The sequence below is a fragment of the Rhea americana genome, unplaced genomic scaffold (genome assembly GCF_003343005.1).
Source record: "Rhea americana isolate MKP2758 unplaced genomic scaffold, rheAme1 scaffold_100, whole genome shotgun sequence".
NCBI classification, from domain to species: Eukaryota; Metazoa; Chordata; class Aves; order Rheiformes; family Rheidae; genus Rhea; species Rhea americana.
The window spans coordinates 1,382,109-1,406,749 of NW_028185040.1; the positions used below are offsets into that span (position 1 = coordinate 1,382,109).

The 24,641-nt window shown below is 40.4% G+C and overlaps 1 protein-coding gene across 1 annotated transcript in view; it reads right to left on the bottom strand.

Annotated features, from left to right (window-relative positions):
- The window catches only part of ITGA9 (integrin subunit alpha 9), a 221,860-nt gene that overhangs the window by 41,474 nt on the left and 155,745 nt on the right, over window positions 1-24,641 (bottom strand). The window contains exons 19-23 of the mRNA XM_085304035.1: window positions 13,093-13,179; window positions 12,088-12,167; window positions 8,935-9,024; window positions 6,133-6,241; window positions 3,391-3,498 (exon numbers count right to left, since the gene is read on the bottom strand). Coding sequence (XP_085160161.1) covers window positions 3,391-3,498; window positions 6,133-6,241; window positions 8,935-9,024; window positions 12,088-12,167; window positions 13,093-13,179 — 474 coding nt within the window. The remainder of the gene's footprint in view (window positions 1-3,390; window positions 3,499-6,132; window positions 6,242-8,934; window positions 9,025-12,087; window positions 12,168-13,092; window positions 13,180-24,641) is intronic.

Here is a 24,641-nt window from a genome sequence, read left to right on the forward strand (position 1 = left end):
AGTATTCCATTAATCATGTTTTAACCTAGCTTGAAGCCTCCACAGGAAAGCAAATACAAAAATGCATAATACAAGCAAGTATTAATTTGTCTTTTCTACTTCATGCTTCTAAATGTCACTATCACTGCAGACTTTGAGTATATCCTGTGTAAAAATCAACATCAACAGGGAAATTCCATAGTTATAATCATTTAATCATTTGTAAAATTTCTACCATTTCCTTCTGTTAAAACTAAAAAAAAAAAAAAAAAAAAAAGCTCTTTACTTAATAAGTAAATAAAATTAATCTGGAGTGGAGTGCCTAGGTAAAGCTGATTTTGCTATATTCTGTTTGTAGTGTTGGAACATTAAAAAAAAAAAAAAAAAGAAAAAGAAAAAATAAAGTAAACCTCCTCTTTAGTAGAAATTTTACTTTCAAGTATCCTTTTTTTCCCTGGCTTTTTACTGTTGACCTGTTTCCTTTATTTATTATGGGATTTGTTGAGGGAAATGCTGTATAAACTCCCAAAGCCCTTCAAAGAGGGCCTGAGAATCTCTAAAACAAACCTCCAAACATCAAAACATCTTTGTGACCTGAATTGCTCTAGAAGAAAATCTTAAAGCAGTTTCTGCTTTAACGCTTAGAGCAACAGGAACAGAGGAAGCGTGAGAGCTGTCATTTCCTCTAAAGGCAGCAAGATAATAACTCCTATTAACACCTCCCAGAGATACAGACAGTTCTAGAGGGCCATATGTGACTCTCTTATTATGTTTTGTGACTGAAGGAAAGACTATAAAAGTCAACACAATATGAAGGAAWTAGCTCCTGGCACAATTTCATGTGCTATGTGTATATTTGAGACACATACTCTTGTGTTTTTTCTGTGTTTTCACTCATAAATGTCACTGCTGTATTGTACATCAGAGAACTAGCAAAAGCATTTTTAGCTTTATATATGAGAGGATGATGGCTTCAACTCCCAAATGTCATATCAGTTATAAATAAGTGTCAACTCCTAATCCTCTGTACCACGAATCCTCTGACAGCTACTCTGAGAAGTCTGGCAATACCGACACCTAGAAGGGTTGGAAAAGGTGTAATTACAGACAACTTGGCATTGTCTGAAAGGATACTATTGCTCTGTACTGTAGTCTAGACTCTGGGAAGTTCAGAATAAGCAAAAGCTTGAAAATCTTTAATGAATATGCTTACCCTTTTGAAAAACAGCTGTTCTAACCCATTTTCCAAAGTTCATTCCAATCTGCTGCTTCTGGGATTTTTTTTTTTTAGGCTATTTGGTCTAAGAAAAGATTCCTTGAAAAGTTCCATGATTTTAGTTTCTTCCTCAGTCAATAAAAGCTCAGTGGGAGAGAGGTAAGATGAAAGAGAGTAGGATGCTTTTCCTGTTAAAATACTAAGACTGGGGAGACGCGGATTCAGTGCCTGGCTCTGACACAAATTTCCCGTGTGATCTCAGGCAAATCACTTAGCTCTAAGTGTTTCAATTCATTATCTGTAAACCACTACCCCAGGGAGGATGTGCTTGGCTCAAATTCATTACTATGTCAGAGGTGCTCAGAAAGCCGTGTACGAGAATCCTACTGACCTTATACCCCAAAACAGTGGTYAAAACGATCCAGGGGACACCAGTGTATCGCATAGACGTTTCTCGTAACACCACACCTGCCTACCACCACTTTTTAGATGTGGCCTGCAATGCAAATAGGCTTCACAACGGGAGCGTGAAACTCTTACAAACTGCAAAGTGGAAGATGTCAAGTAGTGCTGGGGGAAACACAACCAGCTGCTCGGGGAAAAGAGAGCCTGATCCCGCAAGTGTTTCTAGCATAGTGCCCAAAGCCACGCTGGACCGGGCTGGACCTCATTTAGACAAGCCGCTAGAGGTAACGGCGATGAAAAACGTACAGCCCTTTTACAAGCTAAGCCCAAGGTTTAAGTTTTTTGCTTTGTTTTTCTAACAGCTATTCAAAACCAYACAACTCAGCCTATCCTTGGCAGTGGAAGTCAGGGTCTTGGGAGTGGAAGGATGACAAATTGTATCTGAAAATTAMCACTTGTACACTTCATGGGTAGCAAGCACCACAGTTGATTAAGCATGCAAACCAGGTTGTCTTTTCCGTGACATTTTGCCAAGAACTCTGGAAGAGTCAATGCAGAGAAACAAGCAATGCCTGAAAGGAATTCATCACACCCGGGCTTAGAGAAGAGAAGGTTATCTGCCTCATAGAAGGCTGGACTAAACAAAATATTTTCCATTGCCATGGAAAATAAGACATAAGCTGGAGAATTAATTCAGTCCAGCTGGAGAATTGACTCAGTCCACGTAATGCTGGTGCTTCATACAATGCTGGTTATCCCAAATCCATTTCTCGGCAATTCTATCTTCAGCACCGTTAGTCATATATAGCTACCTCTTTAACCTTTCAGCAGCTTGGCAGGGCACAGATCCCAGATACCTGCTTAGGAGGGTCTTACTGGATCTGTATTTACATTGATTCAGTGATACAGTTAGCTGCATATTGGGAGTGGTAATACTTTTCAGCCAAAGGCTAGAAAAGTAGCCACAAAGGAAATATCGTACTTCATCTCAAGTAGCTCCTGAGCTGATGGAAGGAGTTGGTTCCTTCTCACACAAAACAGAGCACTCTGAATTTCAGGGATAAATTTACCTCAGTAGTAAGGTTTCCCTCTATTGGCCACCACAGTATAAATGATATTTCAGTGTTTAAATAAAAGCTTTGAAAGGAATAAATAAATATTAGAAATGAAATCTAAGAATGTGTCTCCTTTACCACAACGTATTTTGGGTTTCTTTGTAGTTAACATAAAACCGTCTTTTGAAAAATGTTATGTTGAAAGAAAAAATATGGTTTATTCACTGTTAAAAGAACAGTCAAAAAGAGAAAATTATAATATGGGCTATAATTACAGAATAATATACATTGATATTGTATTCAGATTTAGCTAGCATTTTTGCAGATGACGATATGAAAAAACAGGGAACATGAGTCAGCTTGGTAGCACATTCTGCTGATACTACATCCACTATTTAATCAGGGCAGACTGAATCCTATTTGAAGGCGTGATTCTGAGAATTATCCACATTTCCTTCAGGATTAGACTAACCCAAATTTACACCGAGTTGTGACAGACCAGGCATGCACACCGGCTGTTGGCCCTAGGTAAGGGACACTAATTAACAGCTGGCAGGGCTCTAACTTGCACTTCTTAAACCATTCAACATAGCTACTTATCTGACATCAGCTACAAAGAACTGTGTATTACCTAAAACCCCCTTGATTCATCCAGTTCTGTTGGATACTCTTTGATTCACTCTTTGAGATCTCTCAGGGCCTCTTTGAGCTCAGCACACACCGAGAAGTACTCACCATCATCTGTTGAAYGTGAAATATTTCAGCTCCAGTGGCAGAGAGGCGGTTTGGAAATGAAATGTCAAGAAAAGCTCCAGGGAGAGCGCTTGGTCCTGCATTGTAAACCTTTAAAAGTGAACATAGGTATAAATAAATGCTTTTCATAAACGGGAAGCTACTGCAGAACTAGACCTGGAAGGATAGGTAAATTCGCAAAAAAAAAAAAAAAAAAAAATGAATAGTATGTCATGCCAGTTTTTCAACCTCTCCAGACTTCTTCTGCAAGTATCAGGATGCAGTCAAAGGTTTCACTTATCTGACGGTCTTTAACCACAGCTCATGTATCAAGTGAGAGCTGTTTTGCAGGATAATTACTAGTCATCAATATAAATGGTATGTGACTTCTACTCTATGTACAGAGACATTGCTAAAGCTACTCTGAGTGCTTTAGTAACACAATCCAGAAGACCGTAGAAAATATTGYGGTCTCTATCAACATCCCCTTTTCCATCTGGTAACCACAACATTACATTCTGCAAGTGCTTTTCTTAGCAGAAGTCAAGGTAATGATGACTCTGAGTATTGGACTGTGCATTTACGGACTGAATTGCCAGGAAATCCATGTGAACAACTTCACTTCAAGATTTGGAGTTTTCGATTAAATAAAAAAAAAAAGGTGGAAAAATTGGCTTTTTACCAACCTCCTCACAAGCTTTCAACAATAAATCAAAGTATTTCCAGTCCACCTCTGAAAAGTATCCAGTGAAAACTCCAAATTTTCTGGGATTTTGTTTAAAAAAAATCCATAGAATATTCTCAATGAAAATAAATTTCCTAGGTATTTCTAAAGACACAAACATAAGTGCATAGAGTAAAAATATTAAGCCTTTCAGAATATTTATGTGCACTGATCCTGTATCATCTAAAGATGTAACAACCAATTRTCAGTCACATAAAGTACAAATATATAGACAAAAACAACAGGTTTTCATTCTCCAAACACTGTTTAAATTTGAAATGTCTGACTGATAAAGAGTATTGGTGCACGATGCCAAATCTTTACAGAAACCCTGAGGCTTCAGGCTGGGAGAGAAATCCTACTACAATGGAGCATGGTAAATGCTGCATGAAATACAAACATGATGTATCATGTTAACATTAAAAAAGAAGATTATCTCATCATGATCATTTAGAAGAGTTACTGCAGAAGAGACATCTTGATTGTATATCTTAGTTCTGAACAAAACTGATAGGTGGATCTCTTAACATTTGACATGGTATAGATTTTCACATATAAGATCTTCATAAAGCTCTGTGTTTTTGTAAATMATCTCTTTTTTGGTTAAGAACCTACTATTTTCTCCATTTAGAGAAGTTTAATAAATGGCAGGGAAATTATTAAAAACAATTATGCAAACAGTGATAACAAACTATGCTTTGCCAATTTTGAATCTCTGTTTTCTCTCTGATACACACAATTATGAGGTTTACCACTTTACTAGAGAGCAGATCTGTGACTTGTTACAGTGCAATTTTCTATTTATATATGGAAAAAGAATTTCTTAATACTACAACTTATAAATATTTGCATGAGAGTCAGGAGGGTGGAGAAGGATGAGTGGTGGCTCTGCCTAAATATTCTCTCTTCCTTACCCGTTATCACTTTGCTTTACTGAAAATAATCATCTAGTCAAACTATCCGTACATCTGGTCTTTATCTGTTTCTAACCAATAACTGGTGATGGGGGGGGGTAAGACCTATAAACCCTCAAGAATGAAATGAGAATCATAAGAATTAATAGTCTCCTTCACAAAGGTTCAATGTCCTGAAATCCTGCTTTCACTCCTTTTCAGTAAATAGCTAAGGGCACTGCATGACAGTGGGGGCTTAATTGCCCTGGACCACAGTCTGTCCATGGAGGCAGACATGTGTTATTCATTATGTGCTGAGTGGCATTCACGCCTGCGAGAGAGAAAGGGGAAAAAAAAGGAAAGGCTATTTTCCGCAACAAACGATTCCCCTACTTCTGCATGATTTATCATTCCCTGGTTCCATCTAGTGGTCAAAAAGGACTTGAAGTGCTTGTAACGTGTATGGTCAGGGCTGTGAAACAAGCTCATTCTGCTCCCATCATAAGAGCTTGTTAAAATAAGTATTCTGTACATTTGGCTCTCAGGAATGCATTTAATTGCCACGGAAAGCAAAATCTATAGAAAATGCTTGAATAGCACCAAGAGACATTTAATGAACCCTCCTCATACCTGTTATTTAGCATTATTTTCTCTTCCCTGCACTAGACCCCTAGCAGTACTTCCATACGAGGGGCCATAGAGCAAAGTCAGACTCCCTCAGGCAGGTATGTGCTCACCTACCTGGATGAAGCCTGCCTTCCCTTTCGCTTGGTGCTGCTGCCACAGAAGAAAAACTACCTGTCCCCTTCGAACCTGGCACTGCATCCAAGACGTGGTACTTGGATAACTCACGCTCTTCCCTCACATGTGACGAAAAGTAAAATGGAAACAAATGGTAGCAGCTTCATTCCTATGAAATTGAGATGCCCTATTTGTAACTCCTGTAATAACGTATTCGGATAAGGAAATAACCACCGCTGCACGCCATAAATATGGCATCCAACCAAGCACGCATCGCACAGCGTACCGTGACAAGGAAACATGCGCCAGAGTCCATCCCACGCTCAAAATAAAAGCAGTATAAAATCAGAAAGCACTGYCAAGCAGTCAAAAAGGGATCAACTCTACCTGCAGTGTGAAGTTGAGAGACTGGAAAAGACATTCATGGTTTTCCAGCTGAACAAAGTTGGATGCTCCCACAGAATCACCGTAGAAAAAGGAAGTAGGGAAGACTTCTCTGAAAGGACAAGACACTGACTTAGTAAGTTGTGTTTATCATCAAAACTAAATATATTTGTGGCTAAAGGAATCAAAGCTATTGCTTTTCAGCCACAAGGACTTCTATAGAACCATTCTACTTTAAGCCAGTATTTGTCATTTAATTTCCTCTTAACAACACTAGCTTACGCAAGCAGCATCTCAACTGACCAGGATTAACATACTCTTAGTGAAGCAGATTTCTTTGATTACATATCTCTTTCTCCTTTCCCATCACAAAATCTCCTGTCCACAGCCCGCTGCCACAGGTGATTTCTGCAAATCCTGTAGCCTGTGTTACACAGGAGATTGTGGTGCTACTAAATTAATCTGAGGAAGCAGTTAGGAATAGGAATACTTTCAGATATATATTCATGCAAATAACATTTTAATTCTATCTATGATTTTACAGAACATTTCCTGAATAAGCAATTCATTAATTATCTGCCCCTCCACAACATTTAAAATTAACAGACAATAAAAGGGACGCATAGAGGTGGCTATGACTTGCTTTGAGCTACAGTGGCACAGGCCAAGGCTTTTCAACTACTCTTCTCTTCTTAAAGCACAAAATGCAGGATAGTTTTTATCAGGGAAGACTTGGAGGCACAACACAGAACTCGAAAATCCCACAGATGATGATGAAAAATGCTTTMATCATCCTTTGTGCCTCCTAATCTCAGGCCTCTTCCACTGGCTGGAAAGGGTCTTGATGGCATTTCAGACAGACTATGGTGAGGGTCTAGCTAAAACCACGCTTTCTTCCCAGGCTGCTGTTTTGATCACACATTTTTGAGCCTGGATTTTAAGCCTGCCTTGGTACATCTCCTTCTTCCTCCTGGGCTGTCTCCTGWGGCAAGGACTGTGAGGGGAAACAGCAGGAGACAGATTTACTGCTCCCATCTAAAGTGTCATGCCAGAAGGCTCCTCCCAAGTACAGTACCAGCCTTCGGGGGGCTATTTATGATCGGGGTGAAGTCCTCTCTCTTGTAGACTCAGATACAGAACAACTAACAAAAATACTCCTTAAAAATATACTGCTGGAAAAATATTACTACTATTTCCAAGCCTGGGATTTTTTTCCCTCAATAAACCCAACTTATTCCTGGTAATCTCACATTCTTGTGCTACATTAGCTAAGCTTAATGTATGTCAAAGGAGAAAATCCACAGAGTCAGTTAAATGAAATTTACAAATTCAGAGGCTCCATACTTTGAAAAAGTATATTCTGAAGAGAAAGAAAGAAGCCCAAGGTGCACCAYGTTTTTGGCATATGATATTCTTTAGGTGACAAACAAAGATCTAAAGACATAGACCAAAGCTTTTATATCTGTAAAGCTCTCACAGCACCCAGAAGGAAGGGATATGTTGATTTAAATTGCTACACAATCTCTAACTATAAAAGCATTCAAAAAAAGCTGAAATACAATGTTGAGACTGTATTCTCAAAACGGAGGAGCTTTTACACTTGCTCRTCATCTTGTGAGGTCTGACAGTGCTCTTCACTTCCCTGAGCAGGCTCAAACCTATCTTCCACCACTGTGGCTGCTGTRGCAGTAATTGAGGTATTTTGTTCCTATGCAATTAGAGGGGAATTCAGCCTTATGTGATCAAACCTAGCCTTGCCCATGAATCTGAGCTTATTCAGCCTTTCAGCCAAACCACATGTCAGTGCAGGTAACTCCTTTCCCACACACGTAGTATGGTGGTCAGGAAATCATCTTATACTAATGACAAACAGCACTGGTCATTTAGGCAATACATACTCACAGGGGCTTGCCATAAATGGTGGCTCGAATGGACACTGACCTCTTGGGGACTCTGCTGATGAGCTTTTGCTTCTCCAGTTTAAAGATAAGTGTTAAATTTCTCAGTCTATGCGGATGCTAATTCATTTCTTGTGACCAGGTCACCCAACTCCAACTCAAGCACTGTCTGTGCTCAAGCACAGTCCGGCTGTTGGGACTGAACCCCAAATCTTTGATTCCAGAGTTAAATCTGTAATGCTGAAGGGGAAGGCAAGACCTCTGAGCAYAAAACCAGGAACTGGCACATCTCCAGCCCCTGGGAGAGGACAGTGCTATATGTTATACAAGCATTTCGGTCAAAAGAGCGAGTGAGGTCTCTTGGTTGTTATCAGACACTGTGCAGATCAGGGAGCAGAGACAGTGGGAAAGGGAACAGAAGCAAATTCTGATTGTGAAATTAAACAGAAAGGCAAGCAGTTAGACCTCCCCAAGCTCCTTAAAATCCCAGAACATCTGACCCTAACCTTTGGCCTGCCAATTCTCAACCACATCCTTCAAGCATGTCCTAAGGAACAAGAGGTGATTTACTTTCTCTCATTTTATTTTAAGGTCCATCATATCCACAAGAATGACATGAATTTAAATAAGATCCCTAAAATACCTCTTATAAATTTCATGATAATTAATTAATGATGTTTAAAATAGAGSAAGAAAGAGGTACAGTGGTGGAATGAAAGGAATGATAAAATTCTCAGATAATAAATGAGGTTGTCCCTTTTTCCWGAGTCTGAGAAACAAGGAAAAAGCAACATTCTGGCTACATATAAACAAAGAGAAGAATGCAACTTTCCACTGTAATAGACTCACATGTTATTGTTAGGATTATTATTATTTTTGTTGTTTTCATTTGATGACTGGTACTTACCCATTGATAGATGAGTCTACTTCATGCATCAGGGGTACAGACAGGGTTAGAGTATTATCATGTAGTGACTCGGTGCATTCTAGGTTTCCACTGTGTCAAAAAGGAAAAAAGACATGCTGTAAATCGACAGCCTTTGCAATAAATCACACAGTTACAGAGCTACCATTTTTCTGCCTCTCCAAACGATGTTATCACTCCTTAAGAAGCCTCTTAAAGGTTGAGAGTTACATTTGTTTATCGTACTTTGGAGAGGGCACACACATAAAGCATGTTCTCCTTGGCTCTTCTCTGCGGTTGTGACACAATCAGGCACGTGCTGAAAAACCTACCTTTGAGCAAGGCACCGTGTGAAGCCAAATGGAAGTGCAAAGCTACAGCAAGCATTGTACACAGTGGACAGAAACAGGGACATTGAGACTTAAACAAAAGGGTCCATTTTTTCCCAGCCTCACTGTACATCAGTTTAGGAGGGGTCTCACCGAAGCTTAGACTCAGTAAATGAAATAATGCTTTCAGGGTAGCTTCACAGTACAGCAGCACCAATTTGGTGCCACTACGGGTAACTTTGTGGCTTAGACCCTCATAATGAACTAGCCAAAACCACTCAACCATTCCACTTCCTATATAYCTGCATTGAGTCAAATTTAATTTTTTTCCTCCAGTTTTTCTTTTAATTTTCAAAGGTTGTCACATCAAATGTCAAAGTGCAGAAGAAGGAAAGAGAAAAGTGAGTGATCATCTCTTGTTTAAGACAGTACATTTCAGCGGTAATTTCTTCAGTATTAACTCTGGAAAAGATTCCTGAAATGCACGTCCAGCAGGCAAACTTGCAAATATTCTAATTTYGATCATAGGTCTGCTTGGTGTATGACACTGCAGAAGAACAATYTTGAAAGATATTTGTTACATATATTTCCAATTTCTTCAGTAATGAATTGGGGATCACTTTTGTATTTACAGTTCATCAAATTTACTTGCAAATTAAGCTGTCTGGCAAAACAAAAGATGTGAACCTATTTATTTTAAGCTAGTACTACTGAGGCTACAGCAGGCAGTATGTGATTCTGTAAAACATCCCAGATGATACCTTGCAGATGATGACAGTTGTTCAATCAGATTATGAAAACAGAGCCTGCTGGTTACATACATACAGCTCAGCTTTCTGCAGTGGACACACTGGCTATGTCTGCTAATAAACAACACTATTGTCCAGAAGGAAAAACCCACTAACTTTTAGTCCTAGGCAAAACTAAAAAACTATGTGATAAAGGCTTTTCTTCTGGACAGGCTCAAAAAAAAAAAAGGAAAAAAAAAGTCCAAGATGGAGACATTTCTCATCCAACGCAAATATCAAGATACCATGGGGGTGGGGGGGAAGTAAGTAGAATTTCACAGGTGGTTTGCTGTGTGCGTGCTTATCAAAAGGAGCAGAGTTAGTGGTAGAAAAGGAGAATATAGCTAGGTGGATCTAGAAAGTCTTTTCACTCCACCAAGTTAGAAAAGCTTTTTTTGTTTGTTTTTACAAGAAGAATAAACCTAATGTTTAGTCCTTCCCCTGATTTCTGTCACCTACTATAGAATCAGTTTCTTGTTATAYGTGCTGCTGCCAAATTTGTAGCTACAACTGACAGCTTAAAGTGGACACTCGAAGGGCAATTTTTACTTTCCCACGACAGCATGCTAGAGTCAAGAATCTCTCCATGTCCAGACATTTGAAAATAAGAAACTTTCCTTTTGAAATAAGAAACCTTATCTGAACCCTTCTAGGCATCTGCACTATGCCACTATCTATTTCCTCAAWCCATCTAAAGGCACGAACTAACCCTTCTCACAGATAGGGCACAGCAACCTGAGGTTACAGAGGAAAGCCTAGCCTTGTGCTATGCAGGGCAAGCAGATGAGAGGGATGATCTGGACATCACCAGCTGGGCCAATTTAAAGCAATATCAACTTATCTTTGCCACTGCTGGCATTTGTACAGCAACTCTYGATAGATCTCCCTGACCTACAAGTATTACAGGTCATCTGAACCCAAGATGAACTTTACAGAGAATAAAACTTCCCTAATATGTAAGACACAGTCTTGCCCCTCTGCTGCAAGGTCTCACTTACAGTATTTCATACCCAAACCACATGCTGCAGGATCTTGTTCCCCACCCACCCCTGTTAACAGAGGGTGTTAGCAGAGATTATGCCTTGCAAGGGCAGTCAACTCAGCAACTGCTAGTCCTCATCTCTCATCTCCAGCTGCACTGCAGGGCAACTTCTCATTGGGCAGGAGAATTCAGATTAGGGATCTTTATTTTGGTACAGGTGGGTATGAAAACGGGCCATTCACACAGCAAGTGAAAGCAGCAGCCAGTCACACACTTAACACATCGGAGCAGCAGTTTAGGGCCAGGGTTATTAGGGCCATGCTACTTTTAATTCCCATGCAAATGTAGATGTTGCCTGCGAACAAGGCAGTTCACTTTGCACCAAATCATCTTAGGAGGCACAGAGTAGGTGTCGCACCCTTTATTTTGCCCTTGATCAAATCCCTGTACCCACATCATATCACTGCCAGTTAAAATTTGGCATCACACTGGTCCCATGAAGCTTGAGAGCCCTTTGGGAAGTAGCCCTGTCAGCTGTTTCATACACTCTGTCCTACCCTGCTGGAGATCCCCAGGGAGAAAAATGGATATGCAACTTTGGAAACTGTCACTGAAGATCCCTGACCATCTGATGAATGCATTTAGCTTTTCTGGTTTGCATCCAAGCACGCTTACTTTGTTCAAAAGCTGGAACAAATGGGTCTGCCTGGTGCTGATTGTCAAGTGCAGCTGAGCTGAGCTCCATGGAGGGCYCAAAAGGATGGGTGCAGAAACACAAGGACCTTCCGACTGAGAGRCCACAAAATGCTCCTTCAGAATTGCAACTGCCTAGCGGGCAAAGTCCAAGCACCATCCTCCCCCTTTCTGCAGGAGACTGAGTTATAGGGCTCCTCTATATTACGAAAATACATGCATTTAGCTTCAATCGTTTAGTCTCATTTTTATACATATACATGTGTGTCTAGGACTTCTATTACATGACTGTCATGCATATACAATGCAACCCTCATTAAACAAAGAGCCTTCAAGTCATCACAACATGAGGAGGTTCCCTTACCTTTGGGCAGTGACRAGGAAAGTAAGTGTTTCTTCCTGCCCAGACAAGTGGCTTGTGTCAAAGATCACACTGAACTCATACTGCACAAAGAAAAAGTGACATTTAGTGATGCTATATATTGCTTCAATATACATTTATTCTGAAACTTCACATATACATTTTATTTTCCTGCTCTAACTGTACAAAAGTTGCGTACTTTGATATGTTTAAGAGCACCTCCTCTACTACAGAATACACTAAGATTCTTACCTTCCAGATAATATTTTGCTATTGAATTTATTTTTACCGTCCTATTTTAAAAAAAATTCAGAAGAGTATGTTACAGCCAAAATTACTTAAAATACTTCATGTGGTGTGAAATAATATGTCAGTTCAAATGGAAAGGAATAATTTTTGAAAGTCATATTTTCTGAAAAATTCCAAACTCATTTTGTTCAAGTCATTCTGAAACTATCCCTTTTCTTCTCACTTTTTTTGAGATTGACCAATGATTTATAYAGATCTGTTCTATGACCCAAAGGACCCAGATGTATTTCGAAATATATGAACTCATCTTCTACTACCTGTATAAAACCCTCTGCAAAAGTTATTGGGAGACCATAATACAAAAAGTCATTATAACATTTTCATTCTTATTTGTATGAATTCAGTCACACTTTTCTGCGAGAGAAGACAGCAAAACTAGAAACAAGGAAGGCAACACAAATAAGATAGAGTCCTGTTCCAATTTTCTGCAGAGGAAATGTAAGTTTTTGGCAGCTGAAACTCTTTTATCATCTTTCAATAGCACTATATTGCAGCAGATAAGGTACTGTCATCGGCTTTATTCAGTGGAAAAGAGTACCAATACCTTCCCGTAACTGTGAAAGGCTTGAATATCTTGGTTGGAAAGCTACAAAAAATATCAGTCACAGGCATTTAACAAAGCAGTTGCCCTCCCAACTACTCCCTGGAGCCAGGGAAGTGAACATCATCACTCTGCAAGTGAAAATATGACGACATTACCCTAGATTTTGATCTCATGAAAGGAAATCCCACGCTGCACTTGAGGAAGTCTGACTCGAGCAACTCACAGGCAATGCCCAGCTCCTCCTTTAAGAAAATAAAATAGACAATGAGATGATGGATTTGAGGGAGAAGAAAAGAAAGATTACTAAGAAATATCCTTGTGATGAAATATCTTAGAGAGAAAACAAAAAATTTCCCACTGCAGCACTGTTACTCCCAGAAAACTAACAGCCATTAGAAAAGAAGYGCAGTGTCGCACTTTCTCACTCCACCTCAGTAATATTAGCAATTAGAAGATGACAAATATCACAACATTGCTCTGAAAAACATGACAATGAAATACTGCAGGGATAAGTATATTAGAGTCAGGAGACGAGTCAAAAGTTATTGGATAATTCAGGTCACCAGTCGTTTCCCAYGGTTATTAAAAGATAGCATTCAAATAGTCCAGATTACAGGTGCCCCAAAGTAGTTTTCTACATTACAGTATCATAAAAAGAGAGTTGTGCTGGGCAACAGCGATTGAACCAGGCCAYGCACAGATGCAGGAGAAAATGGTCATCTGGTCTTGGTATCATTCACTGCCTTGATTGCTTTTTCTGGTCCACAGGATGGGCCATGCTGATTGGGGTACCAAATTAGTGATACAACAGCATCATAGATAAATTGGAGGGATAAAACTCTCCTCAAAATAAACAATGAGAGACTATGAACATTGTCAATAACACAAATGAAGAAGGTTATGGCAGCCTTATACTGCTTGACTGCTGCCTCCACTGATACAACAGAAATGCTGCTGTTGCTTGCAAAGTGTTCTACTGCTCCRTAAAATAAGCGCCTGCTTCCTGGTAAGCATGTTCTCACCTCCAGATCTCAGAGAAGAGTTTTGTGCTCAGTCATTGTGGGTAGGCTCATCTCACCAAACAGAAAGCGTGAGATTCAGCTCCAGAGTCTGGTATGTCCATTTAGATGCCTACATGGTGGATGAATACTACACAATCTACGTMTTAGTGCTCCAGCTGTAATCAACAGAGTCTAGAAAACTATTCAGCAGGCCACGTGTAAGTGTTTATTTTAGACTGGGCTGAAGAACTCTTTAGCCCCCACTGACACATGAGCTGAGCCAAGCATTAGTGCTCTAAAGACACTACTACCACCTCAAATATCAGGCTGATGACATTCAGATTCACCTTTATCTTCAAAATCACGGAACACAGCTATATGAAATTACACCCCTAATGTTATCTTTCTTATCTAGCTGACTCAGACACTACACTATTTCACTGCTTTCAGATGAAAAGAAAATAATGCAAGGAGAAAAACCTTGCGTGCTGTGAAATGTCTGATGGCATGAAATTATTCCAGTACTACTTGAACATTGGAGCAGTGGCCTGTGTGCTCAGTTTCTCCACGGTTCTTTTCCTTGCAATCTTTAATAGACTTCTATCTCCGAGCATACAAAAGACGATATTGCCTAGCAAATCAAGTATCTATCTTTGATCGGGCAAAGCTGCCATCCCCACATGCCGTGTCAGATTCATGTTCTACATTTAAGTCAAACAGCAGAACAAGTGCTTCACAGGCAAAGCATTCCCTTCATTTGCCTTTTCCTCTCAGCAGTCTGGGAGGTTCTCCAGTTTTACGCGAGTGATCAAGTGAACACAAACTCCRAGCAGCTGCGTAACTAAAAGAAAAATTTCACAGCTGTTTCCTCTGGGAACATTCTTGGTACTGTGTTGTTCAAACGTCCCTTGCTGTCTAGCTGTAGCAACCTATGAACTCTCTTTCATCAACTCCCAGCCTCTCTTCATTCATGAAGGGTTTCTATTTACATAGCTGTCTAGTGGTGACAGTGGCCAGACAGACCCAAGAGGCCACCCTCTCTCCTCAAGGCCATATCACTTCAGAAATGTCAGAAAACAYGATAGCAGAAAGAACCCTCATCTTGATACCAGAAGAAGTGCAGTTCTTCATTTTGCAAGGCAGCGGCTGCCTGTCTCTTCAGTCCTGACAACAGGCAGCCAGATGCCACTTGCTTATAACGGCCTGTTAAGGAAACGATAGACAACGTTGCACTGGCCACTTTTGCTGTCCTTTACAACAGCTTAGTAAGTGCAGTGAGCTGACTTGAGCGACCTTCTGGTTTCATTAACATAACCATCCAGTTTAACGATTAATACTAGTAGAACGTTACCAAAGCGCAAAGTCAAACTATATAATGCTAGGAAATAACAGAAATAAGCTTGCCTGCACCACGTGGGTTCAGCCACCCGCACATTACTAAATTACACTCAGAAAACTTTTCCATGGACTCCTTGCCTTGCTTCGTGATGAGGATGGAGAAGTGCAACTAATGAGCAAATATTTTGGTTTTCCTTCACTGCTCACTGTCCTACTCACTGGCTTTATTTATAGCACACTGCTCTGGAGAGACGGAGAGTTGTTTCTTCATGGGATTTCCTATGGGTGTTCAGCTCTAAAAACATTTTGGCACTCCGCAAGCCCTAAAAGAGTTAAATTTCCATAATATTCCTGCAAACTGAAGGGCTGGTGCTGTTGTCTGACTAATAGGGAATGGAGGCAGGGGGACTTAAGGCTTGCACAAATTTTGGATGCCACTTCTTGCTGATTTTAGGTAACACTCCGAGTGCTCGTACTTCTCCATGCCAATATAACAACCCGGCTGAGAACCCAGCTTACTGCATGGGTTTCCATAGCAGAGTTTCTAGTTTGCTTACAATATACAGCCAAAGGGGATGGAAGTTTCCACTCCAGTTAGACAGAGGAGAAGCCTTATGGCTGGAAAACTTTGTTTTCTCTCTGAAATATTTCATATTCTTGGGAAAGTCAAACAGCAAGCTAATTAGCCAAATAACTGTCGTATTACTGCATAATAATTGCAGACCTGGGTGTGAGAAACATGAATCTTAGGCTGGCTCACAGTCTGCTTCTCCAAGTTCTTTATCTCAGAAAGAAAAGTTCCTGATAATTATAACAGGAATATTAAAAAAAGACAAGTACAATTCCATTATAAGAGACATATGGTGAAAAAACAGCTCTACATTCTGCAGTGTAATGTTTGGCAAATATAGACCTCAGCGAATATAATCAGGGGTATGAACAGAGATACAAAGCAGTCTTACTTCTAGATGTGTTTGTTTTGAAAGTGTAAATATTGTGTGTGATTTCAGCTCACTCTGGAGTACAGGAAGCTGGTAATAACTATATTAACATAGTATGGTAGAGAATCACACCTGGGAATGCTGGTGTTTGCCAAATTAAAGATTTGAGCAAGGAGGAAAATATTTCAGTAATGCTCATATTTTTAGCAGTCAACTCTATCTCTTCCGTATTTTCAGGCATTTGCCTGGCGCACGGTATGGTCTGCAGTGGGCAACATCAACTATCTGCTCTACCTGTATAATTGGTCAGTATATGTCTCGGGAGAAGGAGATAGCTGCTGAGCACAGAAGCTCTGAGTATGCCTGATCTCAGGGTGAGAAAGCAAGGCTTGCTTAGGAGCAAGATCTCCTCATATCCTTGCCTCATCCCTAAGGCACACACCAAGTGCAATCTAGCCCTTACTGCCCAAGGCAACTCACATATATAACCAGAGAAGAGCTAACGGCTCACAGAGTAACTTGATTAAGACAGGTAAACAACATATCCATCTTGGTCTGGAAAGTATTTCAACGCGAGTAGAGCATTTTAATGATATAGATGGGAGGCTGGACTACAGGATCATTATAACTCAAGAGCAGAATCCTTTTGCTGACTTCACCTAACTGTAATCAGTTAGGGTTAAATCAGTTAGTCTGGGGATATAGACACAGAGCAACTCTGGAGTTTGCTCCAGGATCCGTTGCTGCCGGATCACAGAGATCATAACTGAACTCTTAAGAGTACCGCCTATTTTTCAGGCCACATAAAGTAAGTTATCACTAAGAAAATAACTGTTCAGTATTAGAATAGGTCATACCAACCAGCCTTTCACTGCATGTATTTTGGCATTTAGAAAGCCTGTCTTCCCCTAATAGTATTTAATGGGCCCAACGTCATCTTGATAGGAAGATGGACTAACGCCAACTGGAGCACATCAATACATTTTAGGTGTGATGCTGTGAAAGGCCACTGTTAGAACCAAACTCTACTCAAAGAGGGCTGTCACTTGTTCCCCTTCCTCTTGAAACAGAGAGTTTTAAACTTTTTTTTAGCATTTTTTATTGTGACCTAGCAGAGTCATTTTCAACTTGGTTAACCGCCAAACTGAAGGCTTAAGAAGAAGGAAAAGAGAATGTCTTAGGAAAACAGTACGAGAGAATCCCTGGTGGCAGAATGGCTCCTGGCTCAGGATAAAAGACCAGAACCAGACAAACATGGAACGGCACCTCAGAAGAGCTCAGTACACGGGAGCTGAAACTTCCCTACCTTCACCTTGAATAACAGTTTCCAAATCAGATCATAATTGTTTTTCTTTTTTCCCCCCAGCAGCATCATGTCACTCATATGTGATGACTTCTATTGATCAGCCAATACACTCTGACCCTTCTCTACCTCAGTCACATCTAACCTCAGGAAAAAAAATCTCTCTTTATGAGCCTGATCCGGCAGTTCATATACTCACATTCTGCTTTTATTTCTCTTACTTTAAAGAAGTCCTTCAACTCTTCCTCAATGATTGCATCATTTTCCTCCGTACTAACGTTGTCTCCAATCCAGCATGCTTCATCAGCATGCTCGCACACCTTGTCCTCCCCTATGACCGACTGCAAGCCTACTACCTTAGGCATCCCCTCAGGTAATCTCCTCCAGCTCATTATTCTCTCCCCATCAATATCCATCAGCAGTAGGTTTCTATTTGACAATTTTTCTGCTGAATTACGGCAATCAGCAAAAGCATGCAAACGTAGAGCTACAGTTCACTTGCGTTATACTTTGTCTTGGTCCATGCTCTCACAGAGAAGGTGTGAATACAACTATCCCATCATTCATTTACCACCTGCCAGCTCTGCTTTTCAAAGCATACAAGCTACCAGCAGACACCACAGCTTAAACGCCAACAGGAAGTTGCACCAGAAAAATACTCAACCTGTAGAACTTGGCAAAATGATGTGCTAGATATGGCACTTAGTGTTTTTTGTTTTTTGTTTTTTTTTTTTGAAATCACACAAAGATAGTCAAGAGAAAGTTATATTAATTCTCAGCTTTATCAGTAGCTAGTACCTCACTGAATCCTGGTAGTTAGCCTGTGCTGATGACCCAACCCTCTTCAACAGTCTTGTGATCAGCTGTTATTTTTGAATTGATTAAAATCACTAATGAAARGTACTGAAAACATCTTCAGTGCAGAATTGTTAAGGTATCTTGTATACTTTTTAAGAGGAAAAAAAACCCCAGACTTGCTAGCAAATACATGTACCAGCAGTTTATTTTTCCCTCTTTCCTTGGTTATACTCAAACTACAGCATTTTCTTGTTTAGATGTAAAAAAAAAAAAAAGTCTCCCTTGCAAATCCTAGCTGTTAGCACATACACTCTGGAACACAGGAGAAAATGTCCTGGAACCCTTGATAATATGCTGGCAGAACACCCCTGTTTTGAAACTGTTGAGAAATTATTTGACTTGTTAGGTTTTGTCATGCTGCTGCAGGTTTTCCAAAGGGTACAAAAGCAGGATGACAGGAGTGAATACAGAGAGAGCCTGTGTATGTTGCCAGCAGACATAATTGTTATTATTGCTTTTCTTGTTCTATAACACCTACCTGTTTGAGGACATTCACACCTGACACCACATGGGGCCTTGAACACTATCCTCCTCAGAGAAGTCCTAAAATGAATATGCTAAGAAAATGCCACAAAGGAAGGATATTTGCACTGCTCACTTGATGCTTCACTTAGCCTCAGAAGTTAGACATGATGTATGTACCCGATCTTTCCAGTATATATACACACTTCATATATAATTACCTCTCTCCTCTAGTTACTTGGAAATTTGGGCCATCTGACCCGCACGAAAACTGGAGGTTTAAATCAGGCACTGGGACTATCTTCTATGATATCAGTATTACTAAAATCAATTTTTGCTACCTTTGTGCCTTTTCAATATTTATAAAAGTGTTTGACTTAAAGTGTGTATTCATACTTCAATACTTATGTTTGTGAACAGGGACACTTTCCCAAACAAGAGTTTAGATGCACATCTGGATGTTCTGTTTCATCCAACAGGGCAATTATTTACAGTTGCACTGCATTTTTAAGTGCCTCTGAGTTTTGGAAGATACAAAGATGTATCACTGAATACAGGTCTGTACACAGCTGGTAATCGGCTTCCTTAGCTGGCAAAGCCTGGTAGCACAACCACCCCTCATWTCACTAACCTAAACTAAAAGCTCACCTCTTCGATGGTGTTTGAGATGGGTTCTTCAAATTACTCTTTATACTCTTGGTATGGGCCATTCAGCTATACTATCAAAAATTTTCCCCACTGGGGGTTTCCTAGGGTTTTGAGGGTATAATTTTTATTTTGATTCTGTCCTTAACTCTTGCTGCCTCACAGTCTTCTTAATGCTCTAATCGAGACTTCAGGATATTAAGACTTCTTAATTCATTTAACAAGGCTGTAACCACCACCAGAATATATTGTACTACTTTTTCTACAGCAACTTGCATCACCAAAGAACAGGGGCCATAGTTACCTACTAAGCAGTTGGGAATGCCTTAGCTCTTAAAAGTTCGGGATTTTCTTTAAAGAAAAGACCAGTCTGGCCTGAGGTTTTCTATGCATATGAGCAAACACAGCTCTAAGTAATTTAATCTTGGAGATCCCTTCTTGTGCATTTRACAGCACTGATTTTCAAATACAAAATTCCACAGATATCATGCTTTTCTTCAATATGGGGCTATTTTAAACTGCAAGAATGCACAGAGAATCAGTGGWATCCCTAACTGTGAATTCCTTCTGGTGTTGTACAGCAATTAAAGTAAAAGATGATCTGCCATTTGTAATGACTGAAATGGTGAGTCTAATCTACCTACAATACCTCTTTAAAAATACTCTAATTAAAATCCCCCAAAGCAATTTGTCCCTCTATTTTTTTCTTTCAACTGGCAATCTGATGTCTGCTTTGCTGCTTCATCATTGCTCTTTGTTTTCTGAGCAAATAGTTAATATTTTAGTTAAGTTTCTGGGCCTTATCCTTCCAAGCACATATTTCCCTCAACTCCTTTAGACTACACTGAATGCTGAAGTGATCAGCAACTAGCTCATGTTTGGAAATCTCAGTATCTCATAAACTGAGCCAATTTTTTTCTTTAACTCATCTGTTTCAGGATTTAMGAACACACAAAGTATTCAAACCCAAACATTTACCACTGTCAACAGCCAGTTTTCACCAGCTCCTAACACTACATGAACACAGAGGTTGGATACAGGAATCCCATCGTGTGACGCAGGGAAGACTCTGCACCATTAAAAACACTCCTTTCTGATTGTGACCTTTCCATATGGAGTTGCCGGAGGCTGGGAAGGACACGAGGCAACTTAAGAAAGCCACAGGACATCTCACATGCTCCTAGCATACAACACGGACTAGGAAAAAAGATCCTATTACTAATACCTGCAGGCCAATAATAGCTGTGAATGTGGACTGAAGTGATCTAGCAGAGGTGACCACGGCATTAAAATCAATCTRAAGTCTAAGAAAAATGCTCACATACATTTCAGTGAGCTTCTCATCTGAGAGCAAAATTCTTATGAGTTTTATTCCRATTTTTGAAACATGGTTTCCCTGGTAATTTCATGTAAGCAGCTTTTRTTCAGAAGCTCTTCTGTAAGCAATTCTCAACTGAACAACATCAAAATGTGCCATAAAGGCACTCACAGTGGGAGAAAAAACATGAATGATTGAAACAAATTAAGATGTGTTTTATTCCTTCAACATAGTAACCCTGTCACTTGAGCTTCACAATTATAATTTTTGTTGTAAATAATTTCCAAACGCAGGTGACTAATGTGAAAGACAGTTTAACCATAAATTAGCAGCAATAACAACTACTGCATGAAAATTATTATTAATCATTACCTGTTCAGAGATACACTACAGAGAGGGAAATACAGACTCAATATAGACTTGCTCAGATAGACGTTTTCATGGAACTAAGATCTATTTATTCTCTTGAATATAAGTATCAAATAATATTGTATATCYAATCAAATCATATCATGGAATAAAAAGATCTTTTGTGAGGGTTTTAAAGTGCCACAGGGACTGAGACTTTTCCTCTACTTTTCAACACACACATATTCCCTTAAACTGAATCAGTAACTGTGAATGTTGCACATAAAAATTCTGCAGCTCCACAAATTGCTGCTTCACCAGTGAATAACCCTTGTCACGCTGACATTTACCTAAGTGAGCAAAACCACAGACTTGCATACACTGACATGCATGCAACTGCTTGCACATATAAAGACCTAATGGACCAGGGTGTCAGCCTGTCCATCCTTTAATTCACTATCTGAAAATAAGGAGGGGGACCTCAACAGTTGTTTCATAAAAAGATTTTTTTTAAAGTTTTCTTTGGCATTAGCTAGAGATTTCCTGTCTTATTCCATGATCTCATTAGTAAATGCTGTAGGCACACCCCACCCCCAAGCCCCAGCAAGCCTAGCTTCAAACATCTTGGATTTCTGCTTATTTTGAGAAAATGACTATTTCTATATAATTAATTAGAGCCTCCCTTCTCTTCCCTCTCCTCCCTGGATGGAACCTATTTATAGATCATGAGATCACCAACCCCAACCAGCACAGGAAATCTTCGAGTAAAGAACAAGAGAAAAACAAAACTTTTATATTTACTGGATATTCCCAACATTCTTATTTTTTCCTCTCTCTCACACACAAACATTTAYTTTAACTGGGGAAAAGCTAGCACAGCAAATTTTTGAAGCACACCACCTCAAAAGCCTAAGAAACCGCAGGAACTGTTAGCTCAGTTTACATAAGTGATTAAGCCCCAAAACAAGTTAAGAACATGCAAACAAAACTGATTACGTTTTTGCATCTTTTGAGAAACCTGCAGGACAGGTAGTGAAGCTGGAAGGTAACAAGGGGGGTTGGTGACTTAATAGATACTATTGCCACTCTGAGAGGTTTTAGYTCCTTTGCTACCAGCACAGATCTCACTCTGAACAGACCAACTGGATTTACATCACTTTTCAATATACGATACAAGTTCAATCTTTCCATTGCACATGTTTGCCGAGAACTGCTGAACTTAACTTCCTCAAGATATCAGAAATAACACAGGGCACGTCACCAAAATTCACCATCTCCCTTGCATGACTGGTGCTAAAGTACGGCTGCAACTCTACTGCGTGGGAGTAGCTTAAAGGTCAGACCTGCCCAAAAAATGCCCCGACTGGAGCATCCTCAGGCGAGAGCCAATTATTATTAGTAGTAGTATAAGGAACGTGCTTTAAGTTTGACCACAGTGTGCCATACTGCTAGGTGGTTTAGTACTCTCAAAGTACATGGTGGTAGCCTATTTCACAGTAGTGTATGACCCATGGTGGAACTGCCCACGTGAGCAAAGGCTGGAGATARACACTAGCTGTGATCTTTTTAATCCAGACTTTTGCAGGATGTAACAGAGGTGAGGGCTTTATTCTTGCATTTTATATGCTTTTGACTCCCGGAGGTACAAAGCAGTTATGGTGTGAAATACTTCTCATCACAGTAAATCCACATATTATTGAATACGGCATTTAATGCCAAGTTTGCATTTCTGAGGTCGCCTTCCCCTCGCATCAAGTAGCATCTGAGAAATGACATCATTGGTGACATCATCAGTCTGGGAACTCAGAATTGGCAACTGCACCAGCCTTTTCCCATTCTCCCAGCCCTGCTAGGGCCAGCTGACCCATCCGGAAGAGACCAACTGAGAGCAAAAAGGGTTTTGTTTAAAGAAAGGAAGCCAAATCACGCTTGAGGCTGCCTGGCAGGGGTTTCATGCCGAGTCTCCCTCAACAAACCACTGAGATGGGGAGGGCAGTATGGAGGTAGCTTGGGCACCCCTTCGCTCCGTGGGAGCCGGCACCACATGGGATTGGTGATGTCCTGGCTCCCCCACAGGGCTCTGGCCCAGCGGCTGCCTCCACATCCCAGGGACCACGCRTTACCTCCACTCTGGCACTTGCACCCATCTCTGCTGGTCCAGGCAGGCTCATATCAGGCTCTCAAAGGCCTGCCTAGCTCCTGAGCAGAGCCCAAAGTGAATATTTTCCAAAGGACAGAAAGTTTGAGCTGACTTTTCCAACCATTCACTTCCATGCATCCGTGACCCTTCCCAGCCCTGGCCAGGAGGAGGACTGGTGGGCTGATGGGGGCAAGAGGAGCTTGCACAAGACAGCAAAATGGCTCGGCTGGTTGCAGGAAGCACAGGATGCTCCAACAGGAAGCCGTTGGCCTCACAATTTCCTGGGCACTTTGCTGATCCAAGGCTTTGGACAGCCACCAAGGGCTTGAGAGCTCACCCAAACCAAACCCTGCAAAAGCCCCTCCTTGCTGGGCCATAGCTTGTAATTGCCTTTGGCACTGGATTAYGCGGGGAGCTCTAGGATGCAATTTGCCTGTCTCTGCTGCAAGGATCCGGGAAATGCTGAAGCGAGATCACTATCAGCCCCACTGATTCATTCATTTGCTACCAAAAAAGGAAGAGAGTTCTTTTCACAGTCAGGATCCAGATGAAATCCTCTGTCCTTCAGAGTATCTACACAAAAATCTTCTTCAGCAGGCCCTGGCAGGGAACACTGCATGCACTTGGATCCGTTTCTAGTCCTTCCCTCTATTAAATTGATCTTGTCTTTATTCCTTCCATCCTTTTAAAAAAATCCTAAGCTATGGCAAGGTACTTTAACTTCATTAAGCAGTGCATTAGGATCAACCCTCTCTCCAGAGTGTCCTTTCCTGTTCACAGCATCACTTCCCCACATTAGAAAAGAAGCAAAAACAGGGACAACACAGCTGCCTGCTTGTACAAACGGGCAGTTACTGTTATCGCACAAGGAAATGATCAAAAATTCAAAGTGAGGCAGCCAACCTGAAACACCAGACAGTTTCACAAGCTCGACTTACCTGCTGAGTCATTTAACGTAATCAACATCCACCACTACCAAAAAAAAAAAAAACAACAGCTATCTAAGCCTGCACAAATTCAAACTTTAAAAAAATAATCCACTGATCCAGTTTTCACCTGTCTTCTGTAACACTCATTAAAGAATCAGACTCATAATTTCTACTAAGAAACAAGTGTCTTTCACATAACAAGTACTTTTTATAATGGAAAAAATGTCATTATTGCCTGGAATAGAAAGGGAAAGAATGCATTGTTTGGAACTCTCTGGCTAAAACAATAAACAGGCCCCTCTGCTAGCGCTACTCTTTGATTGCAGCATTTCAAAACTATGTAGAGGCAGTGGGAGGGAAAAAAAAGAAAGAGAAAAGCTAACATCAAATTTCATTTGAGGTCTACTATTAATGTCTCTGC